A 13912-nucleotide genomic window follows, 5' to 3' on the forward strand; every position below is an offset into this window, starting at 1 on the left:
TGTGGTTTATAATTTAATTATATAAAAACATTTTCAATCAAAGTAAAGGGTTAAGTATAAAATTATTCACAGGCTTTTAAAGTGGTTCTGTGAAGTACATATGAGACATACACTAGGCTATTTTTTTTCTAGAGAGAAAACATGCTCTCCTTCACTTAAAATAATCCATTAATTGAAATAATTATATAACACAAACAGAAATCTCATTCATGTGGCCACATTGATATAATAATTATATTGATAAGTAAATTACAATGCAGTTCTGTGTAAAGGGCAGAGTAAAATGAACATGGAAAATGCAAGTGGACATTACAATCTATATAAACCTCCATTTTCTGACATCCTCTTCCCTCTCACGTGTTTTTTTTAAATTTCTTCAGAGACATTAAGTACTCATTAACTTATATAAATAAACAGATATTCAATAAGCTGCCTGTTGAAATGGACACTTTCATTTGGCTTTGTTTTGTCATGCATTTGATTCATTTATGCTATAAATATAATTCTTCAATGATTGTCACAATTAATTTAAAAAGTCAATCTTTATGACTTGTGTCAAAAAAGAAACTAAATCACAAAGACACTATGCTCAGAGTCAGCTAAACAGCTCTTGTCACCAAACTGACAACGAAATCTACATTAAAACATGGGTTAAATATTACAGTGCATAGGTGGACTCAAATCAGTTTATGTTCTGTGTTGTGATGTTTTGTTCACCTGGTTGCGAAAGCCTTCAAATTAACATTTTTTCCATTGCCATTTCACATTTTATATTTCATTAGATTATGCATTTACGTCCTGAAAACGTGCAGTTTGTAGATGTGATTGTCATAACAATGCCTTGAATTATCAGCTGTAGGTTAATGATAAATACTTTTTTAACCAACAATTATTTCATTGAAGTATACAGTAACATTTTCCAGTCAGAAGTCACCCCCAGAACAAATGCTCATCCTGCATGCTGGTTTATTTGAGACCAGGTTCACATCCACTGCAGGGGAGTGTTGGGCCAGGGCATTATCCCGGAGTGGGATACCATCACGAATGAAGAAGAAACTAAGCAGAAGAAGGAATAAGAACAAAATCTTCTTGCACCTGGAATCTTCTCTAGGACCTCCTGTCTCCATTTTTAGTCTTGAGAACAACTAGGACCACCATGGCAGGGATTAGGCATATGGGGGTCATGACAAGGGCAAGGATGATGCTGGGAGGGGGGTCCCTCAGTGCCTCTGTGGGGCAGTCTTTAAAATAGGTGGCGTGGATATCCACAAATATGTTTTCAACATACTTATTCGGCCAGGGAATCAGCAGACATTCAGCAACATTCTCAGTACACACAGTGAAATTGTTGTATGCACTGCCAGAGAAACAAACAGAAAGAAAGCCACCAATAACTATCAAGCACATACAGTATTATATGGCATTTTTTGATAATGAATCTTTAGAAAGTACCTTTTTACTCTCTCCAAAGAACACCAGTCAGTACTGTTCATAGACTCCATAGCCAAATTAAATTTATATGTACAAATATGCACCACCAGTATTTGGTAGCATTCTTGAGTTCTCCAAATGCTACCACAAAATGAACAGTATGCCTCACAGTTGCTTTTGTTAGCACAGCCTGTGATGTAGGCTAAATGAAAAATAAAAATAAAAATAACAATAAATAATAATAATAATGAGTGATATAAGTCATGTGAATTATCCTGTCACACATAATGTCGTTTTTGCATAATGTATATTTTAGGTGTCACAGTCAAGTTGATTTAAAAACAGTAGGCTAATTATCTCTTAAGCTATTTTGACATGTAGCTTACATACCAAATGTGCTTCCATCTCCACGGCCAGGATCTAAAAAATATAAGTCAATCTTATATCATCATTAAGTTCATCCTACATCATATTCATCTTATTAGATAATCGTTTGTGACATGCACTGCATAGTGTCTAATTTAGGTTAAATGAAAACTGAAGTTGTATATCGACGCACACAAAACTTACCACAGAGAAAAGACAGAAAGACGCCAAAGAAGCTGAAGGATACCCTCATATCAGAGCAAACGAGCACTGGCGAGATGGTCGAAACCAACTGAATGTGCCTGAATTTTTACACCAAAGAGCGCGAGGCATAACAGGAAACGCGACGGGTGGAAGCGTGATGCGCCGTATCCACATGTGGAACCGGGGTTACCAGATGTTCAGATTTAGAAAGCTGCTGACCGAAAACGCTTTAATTTTCCCACGTAATAATGCTCCACCTCTGGCCGCCTCTCTCTCTCTCTCTCTCTCTCTCTCTCTCTCTCTCTCTCTCTCTCTCTCTCTGTCTCTCTGACAACTGAACAACACAAACTTTTTAATGCATTTTCAATTAGCATGCTTTTAAAGGAGGCATAAATACAATCCATTAATTAGCCATAACTAAATATTAAAATATTAAACAGACAAAAAACGTGAATGAGATTTTAGTCATACATTTGTTCATTTGTTGTTTTTTTAAATACTATTAATTACAAAACTCTTAAGGTCTATATTTAACAATGTTTAACTATGTAACTTTAGCCTATACCTGTCAGTTTACTTGTGTCTCACTAACAAGCCTTCACAAGAAGGCTGTTATAGCTCTTGGTTCATTTGGAGTTGGACCACACGAAAGTAATAGGCTATCTTGCGTTCGACAGTGATTGCAATTTTTATTTCTTAAATGTGATTTTGATAAAGAACTGCTTCATATGAGTAATCCGCTCGGGAATCGGGACCACAAGGCTTTGCAGTATTTTTCTGATTCACCCAGGGTGCTTTCACACCTGCCTCATTTAGTTCGGTTGAATCGCACTAGAGTTCGTCTTCCCCCTTGGTGCGGTTCGTTTGGGCAGGTGTGAAAGCAGCAATCGCACTCGGGTGCGCATCAAAAGCGGACCAAATAAGCGTACCGAGACCTCCTCGAAGAAGTGGTCTCGGTACGCTTTCAAGCGAACTCTGGAGCGGTTCGTTTGTGGTCAGAACGTGATCCGACCTCGAACAGACCCAACTGCCAAAGAACTGCGCATTTTTGGACTAAACCAGATGCCGTAGTCAAACAAAATTATCATTTAGATTGTCAATAGCGCTCCCTTTAAGCCATTACTGACTTACCGCATTCTGCACTAAAATCTCATCATAAACACTGAAGTTGTCCGCACTGCACAGTGAATTTCTTATTCATATCGCGACTAGTCTTTGTTGTTAATGGGGGGATTTGCGAAAGGATAAAGCTCGTGCTGATTCTGAACATAGATTGTGAGCGAATTCTCCGCATGTCTGCCGGATTTTCGTCTTTGTTTACGATTCTGTTGGAATTTTCCCGCACGTTAATTCTGACCAATTTAAGTGCAGTTGTGGAAATATGTTCAAAACACATCTGGCCAACGAGGGATGTGGATGTTGTCACGTGACGGCATTTTGGTTCGTTTCATCAACCGATTCAGACCAGAGGAATCAGTGTGGTGTGAAAAGGAACCAAAACACCTGAAAATGATACAAAGTATCCCTTTTCACCCTTAAGCCTGTTTTATTCTTCTGCGTCGAATCAACGGCGTACCCCCGCAGACCCCTCTGCGTCGCCGCGAACCCCTCCGCCGTAGTTCGACGTGCCCCTCCAAAAAATTGTAACTACGCGTCGAAGCGACGCAGACCACAAGGGCTGTGATTGGTCAGATGCACCGCGATGCAACTCAACCTGACGCAGAACCATAAAACGGCAACAACGCCGTAGGAGTGACGGCGTAGCTACGCCGTGGAGTTGACGCAGAAGCATAATGAGGCCTTTAGTCCGGACCAAATGAACCGAACTACAGGTGTGAAAGCACCCTTAAACGAACCGTTAGGGCAGCTAGCTCACACAGGACTGAAGACTATACCTGAATTTATGTGGTGCTACACAACAAGGTTTCTTCCTAACTTGTTTTTTTTTCCTCTAATGTTTTTTAGTGGTAAATTTTGCTTTTGTTCCCAGAACGTTTGCCTAACAGGTAGGAAAACATTCTCTAAAAACATTCTAGTGTTAACATTATTGAAAACGACCCCATTCTTATAAAGTGTTTAAAGGTAAGTTTCCCAGTTGGCACTGGACGTGGACAACTCCACAAACAGCATTACAAGCTTCACTATTTCATTTGACGTTATTTCTGTCATGTACCTGCACAAAAGTTCTAATTGAAAATTAACATAGGTTTAGATGTTGATGTTTTATTGAATATAATAGTTTGATGTCACCATTTTGGTGATCAGTGTTTGCCAGAGGTGGAAAGAGTAATAAAATATTCTACTCAAGTAAAAGTACTACTACTTCAATTAAATTTTACTTAAGTACAAGTAAAAGTACCGGTCTAAAAATCTACTCAAGTAAAAGTAAAAAGTAGCTCATTTAAAATTGACTCAGAGTAAAAGTTACTGAGTCACTTTTTTAACAGCGGGGGTGGGGTGGGGGACCCTCCAGTGTAGGGTTGTAATGGTATAAGATTTTCACAGTATGGTAACGTCGCAGAAAATATCACAGTTTACAGTATTAATCAATTGTTAAATAAATAAACTGTATTATTAAATTATGGGTATTATTATTATTATCATCATCATCAGTTAAAATGACAGTTAAATTAATGAAAACAGGATTTTTTTTTGGTTGAACAAATGCTTTTATTATAACAAACTTGAAATAATTTGTTTGTTTATTAAAATTTCAATAAAACATGTCTAATCAATTAAATTTGATAATTAATAATGCATTAGATTAACAACTTATTTTTAACATTAATAATTTATTAAAATGTTTAAGAATAATATTGTCGTATGAAATGTATTTTATTCAGAAAATTAATGTTTCTTTTTATTAGGGGTGTAACGATATTCGAACCAACCGAAGAACCGCGATACAGAACCCACGTTTCGAATCGCGATACTCTCATGGCGTACCGAACAAGCCCCGCCCTGCAAGCTACCCCGGCCCCGCCCAGCCCGGCTCATTGATTGGACCTGGAATCAGTGTTGCCAAGTCCGCTTATTATAAGCGACTTTGGGTTTGTTTTTCTGTAAAGTCGCTTACAAATATTGGTAGTCGCGGGTCGCGTTTTTTTTTTTGGGCTTGTTTCTAAAGTGTAGTTGCTTATTTGGGCTTGTTCTCAGCTTGTTGTCAAGCAGATATTTTCTATATGTTATTTAAACGTAGGAGTTTGTCTTGCCTGTTCCCTCTGTCTCTCCCCTTTCCCTATACAGAGTTTTTTCCCACCCACATCCTGCTTCTAATTGGCTCTGACCCAGATGGCAATGAGTACTAGCCAATCAGAGGCAGAGCAGGGCAATCGTTTTTTTTTCTGGTTAGGAAAACGTCAGTGAGTGACGTTTAAATGAAAATACGTGCGAGTCGTGACCGTCGCAACTGATGGTGACTGGACTGTAGGAGAGTTTTTATATATAAATTATATTTTAGATATTATAGATATAGATATTATAGTTTAATATTGTTTAACTCTTTAACTCCCCCTTTTTTCGCATAGACATGAAAATCACTATTCAAACTTAAATTGTTGTAATTCAAGAATGCTTTGGAATATAGACTTATGGTTGGTCTTGTTTTAAAGAAGACATTTGCCAGATTAATGTTGAAGTGAAGTATTATGAAGTTATGAAAGTGAAACAGAAAAAAAGTTATACAAGTTTGAGTTTATGAAAATGAACAATGTAAAAATATAATTATTTATATTTTATATAAAAAATATATACATTACAAAATATATTTTACTCTAAAACTGCCAGAAAATGTAAGCCATAAATCTGAAGAAGTTGTGTTCCAAATTTTAGGTTGATATCTCAAAAAATGAGCTTTCAGTAAGATTTTATTTGGCCGCAGTACCAACATTTTTAACTAGATGGACAGCCAAGCTTCATTACAGAAGAAAAATAAACTACCGTGTGCACAGTTTTACAAAACTAGGCACAGTTTACCAATCTGTCCACATGGATGTAAATTGACAATCTGTACCCACAGTTTAAAACTATCTGTCACCACGGATTTGTAACAGTAGCGGCAGCGCGGAGTAAACCCGAGTAAACGCGATCATCTCTTCCTCAGTTACAGAATAAACATGAATGGACACCTGAAGGTATGTTGAAAAATACAGTATACTTACTGAAAGGCATCATAACTCGTGTAATCGCTCAATCAGTGTTTCATCAGCGCAAAGACGTCAATAAAACTGCATAGCTTGTCACTAGCATTAAATTTACCTCAGCAGGCAAGTGATTAAGTGTCCACAACTTGTTGGTTCCTAGAGAAATTAACTCTTGCACTAATTAAATGCACAATATTATCCTATATATTATATTTTACTTAACCTGTTAATTATATCTTGATTATTTAAAGTACGTTTAAAATATCTTTAATGAAAATGACAGCAACTGTGTAAATTATTATATTTCAATAACAAATTAGAGTAAAGTTAATGCAAAAACTGGCTTATGTTCAGTTTACATGTTTTCATACAATGTGTTGGGTGTTGATTATTATATCTAAAAAATAAATAGCATCTAAATTTAGGCTCTGTTGTTAACCTTTAATGTTATAGTAATGTGCGGCTCCCTATACAGCATTAGAAGATTTTAATCCTTGCAAAACGTTTAATTGTAATTGAATTAATTTTAAAAACAAAGACACCATTTTTTCATTAAACCACTGTTTAATTTTTTTTTTTAGCTTTCTAAGCCGAACCGAACCGAGACGTCAAAACCGTGGGAAAACCGAACCGTCAGTTTTGTGTATCGTTACACCCCTACTTTTTATGATTTAATCCAAATATATTATCAAAAACGGTGGTAATCAAATGTAATCAAATGTAATCAAAACAAGTGTCCTTTTATTGTTTGGGGAAGCGCTGCAAAAACAGATTTACTAAATTAAACCATGGACAAAAAAAAAAAAAAATCCTTTAAATAATGTTCAAATAAAATGTATTATTATTGTTGTTATTATTATTATTTTGAGAAGTAGGCTATGTTCTACTGTATGCATACAATAGTAATATATTTGTCATAATTTCTCCTAGTAAAACCGAACTTTTATTTTGACGGGTTGTGAAGACCTGTTAAAAGTGTATTTGACAATGGATTTTCTCAAATAAAATTATGAAAATGCTCATCAGGCGTTCTCTCAGAGCAGCTCTGGAAATGTTCATGTATTCATATCCTCAAATTGTTTGTGAGACGCTGAAAACACCATGAACGTCACGAGTACTTCAGTATGTAGTAGACAAACGTAGCTCAGCAGAACAAATAGGGTTATATATTTACATGCAGTATTTTTGTGCTTAGCTTAAATATTCACAGACCATGTCGCGATTGGATTTATTCTACTTTCCATGTATTCATTCATCCATTATTTTGCATGTTTTACGTGACATCTGCATTAAGAATTCCATTTTCATGACTGGATTCCGGGATTGCATCACGTAAATCGGGACATACCTTTATCTGCAGGAGGGATGGTGTCCTATATCCTCTTTTTGCAGCCACTTTGCGAGCACATTTTTTGCAAATTAGATATCTATCCTCGAGGACAACCACGCTTTTTTTCTACTTTTCATACTGGCCATAATTCGCTTGGCGCTTAGCTTTCAGCTTCTGCTGGGCGTCACCTTTTTTGCGCGTTTGTTCTCCCGCCCTTCAATCAATTCAGTAGTTTCCAGAGTGTGTGATTTTTTTTCTCGCCCCCTTGTATTATTCTTTTTTACTCAGTAACGGATATGATTTCAAATGTAGCGAAGTACAATACTTCAAAGAAAACGTACTTTAGTAAAAGTAAAAGTACAGATTTTAAAAACTACTTTAAAAAGTAGAAGTACACAAAAAAACTACTCAATTACGTAACGCGAGTAAATGTAATTCGTTACTTTCCACCTCTGGTGTTTGCTTTAGTTGGCCGACTCTTGACCTTTTAACAATAGATGATTTCTGTCTGCTGTAGACCTGTGCTTGTCATGGCCAGAACAGCAAGAGAAAATGTGATCAGATGATGTTGGCTACTTGTTGGTAAGCTTTAAAATAACCAATTTACTGATCTCATCTAGAAGCTAATCTTTGTTTAGATGTTATTAATTTCACGTCATTGATTATAATAGGCCTGCGATAGTAGTCCAGCATGAGATCCAGCAGTTCTTTAATCAGATTATCTGAAGGATTAAAAAAAAGCTGGGTTGTCATCTGTCGTCGCAGCACGCATAGGCCTACTACAGAAAACAATGCTGACAAGGTGCACAAACTACAAAATATTTGGTCAAGAGGCCAACAGCGCAAAATACTCTTTCTCACATAAATTCACGCGAGAAATTCATGCAAGTGATTACGAGATTTTTCGTTTATACCATCTGCACTGTGATTGGCTGGATTTGTTCCACCTTGTCGTGGTATAGAGTGGTGCAGGTATGAAATCACGTTGAAGGCCAAAACACAGAAACGAGTTAGCATTTTAGATCTTCCCGTTCCATCATCCCAAAGTCAATGGGTTTTTTGGTGAAATGGCTGAAATAAGATCTGTGGTGAGACAAGCTCAAGATACTTTAACGTTTTATTCTATGACATAAAATACATCAGTAATACCCCACTCGTGATTTTTTGAAGCTGTTACGTGTCTTGAAAAAGGCGGTTGCTAACAAGTGGCTAAATGGGACTACAGAGGCTGTCGAGGAGATTAAATGTCATCACGCCAAAAAGCTTGTAAACTCAGTCCGCTTTTACAGCACTATAATTGTGCTCTTATTGATCTGTTAATTGTGCAATACAACAAGAAGTTGGAACTAATCTAGCAAATCACAGTGCAGATGGTATAAATGGGAAAACTTTGTAATCATATACATGAATTTCTCACGTGAGAACATGTTTTTTTTGCTGTTGGTTTGCTTTGTACTGCCTCTTAACCAAGGCTACATCTGAAATCGTATACTTCCCTACTATAGGGCCTACAGTTGGCGAAACACAGAATGTCATAAGACAAAATATGTATGTCCAAATTTACAGTAGCCTACTCATTTATGAGTCAAAAGGTACTGGACTCAGATTTCGGACGTAGCCCTAATGTCTGGTAGGTAGTTTGTGCACCTTGTCAGCGTTGTAGTATGCATGTGCACTGCTATGGCAAGATTACGACAGATGACAAGAATCTATGTGTAGCGTGAGCTCCACAGCAATTCAGGTAGTCCACATTCCTGTGTGCTTGCTCTTAGTAGTTGTGTTGTGGTGAGTAGTAGAGGGAACTTTAAGAAATAGAAAAAGTTAACTGAGCAAAATGAAAGTCCTTCTTGTTTTAATGGAAATGTTTTTGCATAATAACTGGTTCTCAATTCTAGTCTCGACTCATGATATTGTAAAGCACTGTTGTGTTTAAAGGATTGCTGTTTCCCCAAGGCACGGATCTTTTCTGAGCCAAGCACACCCAGGCCAGATGCACATCTGCAAACGGGTCTCCCCCTTTAAAAAAACACTGTTTCTCTCAGGTTGATTCCTCGTCGGCTCAGTGGTTTTGATTTATTTGCATTTTTCGCATCTGTTTCCAAACAGGAAACATAAGTGAACATTTAGGGGCAGAGCAGGGCGGATTGATGGAATGGACACTTTTAAGAATAACTGGGTCATATTAAACAGATCGAGTTCGGGAAACGATATAATCAGAGTTTGCCATCTGTGCTCGAAGGGCCGCACTTTTGGTTTAAGACCAGCTGTGATTGAAACAAACTCTCAGCTCACTCACTTCAAAGTAAGAGAAAGAGGCGAATCCAGGGCTGAGGGAGGGCTGGAACAGTTTATGTAACACTTCTGTGTTTGTGGATCTCATGTTGATGTGAGTTTGTCTTCAATAGGAACCGAAAGATGAAGTCTACAGGAAATCATTTAGTGTAGCCTAGTACTGATTTTTTTTTTATAAAGTTTTGATCTTTCAGATTATTTTTTTTCAGAACACAAAAAACCTGTGATTGTCTTAACATTTGGTAACTAAACAGAATATTATTAAGTTTAGTGACAACATGTTTAGCTACATGGTACAATGACTGATAGGCTGTTTTTTATTATTGCTTGACACCTTGATTCAATATCGATTCATTTGGATAATTATTAGGTAGTGGGTATGGTAGATATAGGCCTACATGTTAATTTTTCTCATGAAATAAAAATTAAAATAATGCTTTAAACATACAGAGAGCCCTGTCAGCTGCTAGGCTATTATTAAAGGTTAAAAATAACTTAAATGAAATATAGCCCTAATGCGTTTTTTATTATAATAACAACTTTATAATAGCCAATTTTAATGATATAAGTAAAAAATATAATATGTAGCCTAATATATTGGACATATATTTAGCAAAACACTCCTCCATAGCTAATTTTTCTAATAGCCTATATGGTCATTAAATGGCTTGAGGTAAATGTAACGTTATGTGACATTGTTCTCCAGCTGTTTTATTGACCTCTTACCGCAGTTGAAAAACACTGATTCATCCGAGGCATATACACATTTCGCTAAGTTGAACTATATCTTTCAACATACCTATTGTTCATTCGGGTTTAATCAGTAGTAAAGAAGAGTAAAATATGATCGGTTCACGTGCCGATCGTCACTTTTACGAGCGCCAAAACGGTAGGCCTATTTATTATTTGAATTTCGACTTCGTAATAAAATTGACAGAATCTGAGAGCTGATCATTTGTTTTATATCAAAAGTAACCTGCTCTGTTATCTGTCGGTGTCAGTGTCCTCTTGCTTCGCGATGTTTCTCTGCGTGAGGAAATGGTGGCGTTAGAGCGTGTGAAAGGTGTAAATTACGTTAGTCTCAAGCTCAATGCGTGAGAGTTGGCAGCCCTGAAAATGATGCATATCTAAATCATGTAAATATGTAGATCATCAACATTAAACAGCATAAATCAAAACTGGCTAACATTACTGAATGAAATGTCGACAGGATGAGCTAGGACTGTGAAGCTTTGGGGGTGTTGATGGACTCGATCTATACTCCAAAGGTTAGGTTATTTTCTCAGCGTTTTGCTCAAAATGCGATTTTTGCTAAATCGTACATATTTTACGAGTTGTCCAATTCGTATGAATTTGTACGAATGACCTACCCCTGACCCCGCCCCTAAACTTACCCATCACGTGGGTTCAGACAAAACGTAAAAATTCGTACGAGTGAGGTCGTACGAATTCATACGAATTAGCCACTTTTTAATCACTCGTTCAAATTCGTACGAATTGGTCGTGAGATAGCGTTGCGCATTTTAAACGTCCTACAATAGCCTACCGTAGGACTCCCAATTGCAAAAAGAGTGGATCACTCCTGTGAAGCGTTACAAATGACATGACAGTCTCCCTACAACATCAGACAAGATATATTTGAATTTATATATTTGCAATAAGTGTCAAATTTTTATTTAGAATTAATGACTTATTGTTGATAGTTTTAATTTACTGATTTATTCTATTCAGTTGTCATTCACAAAGCTAATTCATGGGATAGGCTACATAGTTCATTCTTACATCAAAGTTTTTCTCAGATTCAAATAATTTTTTACTTCAAACAAAAAGTAATGTTAAGATTCAACTCAGAGATGGTATATATATATATATATATATATATATATATATAAGGTAGAATAAAGACCAAAAAAGTGAGGAAAAATAAGGACTTTCCTTTGTATGTGTGTAATTGAAAGCAAAAAGCAGAGAAAGACAACATTTATTTATGTGAATATTCTTTATAGGTAGCATGCCGTATGCTGTATGTGTTGTTAAACGTCATATTTGTCTGAGACTCACAGATCAATGTGGTCTTTGTTTCTGTTTTTGGATCCTTAGCGTACAACAGGCCAATCGAAATCTCCCCTGTGCCCATGTGTTTATCCAAATATCAAACTGAAGCAGTTGGTTTATTCTTCGTTCCAGAGACCCTCCCGTGGAAATAAATATTAGGGGAAAAAATCTGATTGAAAGTGTCAACAAAATCTCTCACCGCAGTGTCGCAATTGCAACACAATATTCTTTACACCATTATTATGCTGTTACCTTCCTAGCACTGATTGTCTGCTATTCTTTGTTATACGTGTTTATACATTGCAGCACATCAGCTCCTCAAAACGGACTCAATTTGATCCATAAACTGAAAACAACTTCACAGTGTGGTTTATTTGGACATACAACTCAGAAAAACCCAAATTAGCCAACATGTTTGTCATATTTATACAGCTGTATCCCTCACCTGCTCTGGTGTAGGCAGTGGTTTGTACTTCTGTCAGTGGGGTTGATGCAGTCGACCTCTAGGGCACAGAAGAAAAATACATTTTTATGAGAGACAGAGCATGGGTTTACAAAAATATTTTTTGATGGCCAATAGAACTCTTAAATAGAACTTTCAAAATGTGCATATTTTTATCAGGAAAGAAATTCAACAACTCACCACAGCGTGTTTCTGTTCGTTTGCTACCAGGGTCTGCAGAGTTGAGACCATTAGACACAGACAGACTATCATGAAAAAGAAACTTTGTATTATAAACATGAATCACACTTAAATTCAGAAACACACTGGCATTTATTCGTCATTATAAGACAGTGAATTCCATCAGTTAGGAGAATATTGACAGGCATGGAAAAAGATCCAGGAAGGGAGGAGATGAAGGGAGATTAAGTGCACATCCTCCCTTTGTCTTGTCCAGTTGGATCATGACAGTCATTTCCTCAGAAGTGTTCTAATCCATTATTTATCTATATCTACCAAAACATAAACTTAAAGCATAATTTTGAAGAGGTCAACAGTATAATTTATCTACATGATATTCCATTATATTTTCGTTGGTCACAAGGGCAAAAATGTAAAATATGAATAGGCTACAAAATACAATTCAATATGATATATATTTTCCATTGAACTGCACCAAATTAAAAATGTAGAACAATAATTCCGGTGTGATCTCAAGTGGAATATATTTCTGGCATCGCCATTGATGGACATTATATTTTCTCTATGGTCATGTGGGCAAAAAAGTTTGAAATATTGATACATAATAATATATAATAGTTTAATATATATATATATATTCCACATCAGAATTGTTGTTCAATTTATTTTTATTAGAAACAGTTCAAATGAATTTTTCAAAATATATAGTAGCTACTTCTTTTTAAGACCATTTTTTTATTGGAGACTGCCTCTGATTTTAAGTTTCAAGCATATAAAACCAAACTTTTATTCTGAAGGTTCAGATCTTACCCCAAAACAGAAGAGTCCCTTGTGGTTTTGAAGTAGCTATAGATGTGTGCGCCATTATGCTTTAATCCTGGGATCCTGTCTGTCTGTCCACCTCAGCTTGCACACATCACATGTATGAACTCTTCAGCAGGAAGACTCTATTAAAACAACAGGATGTGCTCATTTCCTTAAAGGGGTGGTGGATTCATACATGGAGAAACATTACAGATAGAGTGGGCTGTCTAATATATCCCAATGTTGCCATCATTTGTCTCTCTGAATTTCCCTTGAACTCACATTCTCGTCACTGTCATATTCTCTCTTGTCTCTCTCTTCTGATTTATTTATCCATCTGCTTTGTGTACATGGACCTTTCTAATTATTTATGCCCACCATTTTAGGCATTTTTCTTTTTGTGTTTTAATAATTCCTGATTATTCAAATCATGCAATAACTGTTTTTCTATCTCTACCAAACATTTCTGGCTCTTCCAAACATGTCTACTGATGTATACTAAAGTATGTGATCATACATAGAGTCAGTGTGTTTGTCACTGCACACCTTTGTTTAACAGCATTTTTATTGTTTGTGTACATTAATTTGAGGATGTTGTATGTTTTTCCTCTAACACTACTCTCAATAAATTTGAGTAGGAGAGTG

At 36.3% G+C, this 13912-nt stretch overlaps 1 protein-coding gene across 2 annotated transcripts; it reads right to left on the bottom strand.

The window, feature by feature from the left end:
- On the bottom strand, positions 1-13430 carry ramp2 (receptor (G protein-coupled) activity modifying protein 2). 2 transcript variants are annotated; one of them, XM_077213117.1, is made up of 6 exons: positions 13274-13430; positions 12464-12528; positions 12266-12323; positions 1822-1851; positions 1453-1633; positions 1-1357 (listed from the first exon to the last, which is right to left on the bottom strand). In XM_077213117.1, the coding sequence occupies exons 1-6, from the start codon at positions 13326-13328 to the stop codon at positions 1108-1110; spliced, it is 639 nt and encodes a 212-aa protein (XP_077069232.1). In that variant the 5' UTR covers positions 13329-13430; the 3' UTR covers positions 1-1107. The 2 variants fall into 2 exon arrangements, with proteins under 2 accessions (XP_077069232.1, XP_077069233.1); XM_077213118.1 differs by having other exon boundaries at positions 1453-1621; positions 13274-13411.
- Between the last annotated feature and the right edge of the window lie 482 nt (positions 13431-13912).

Source organism: Siphateles boraxobius, unplaced genomic scaffold, assembly GCF_051911475.1.
Source record: "Siphateles boraxobius isolate OS27281-9 unplaced genomic scaffold, OSU_SipBor_1 66, whole genome shotgun sequence".
Lineage (NCBI taxonomy): Eukaryota > Metazoa > Chordata > Actinopteri > Cypriniformes > Leuciscidae > Siphateles > Siphateles boraxobius.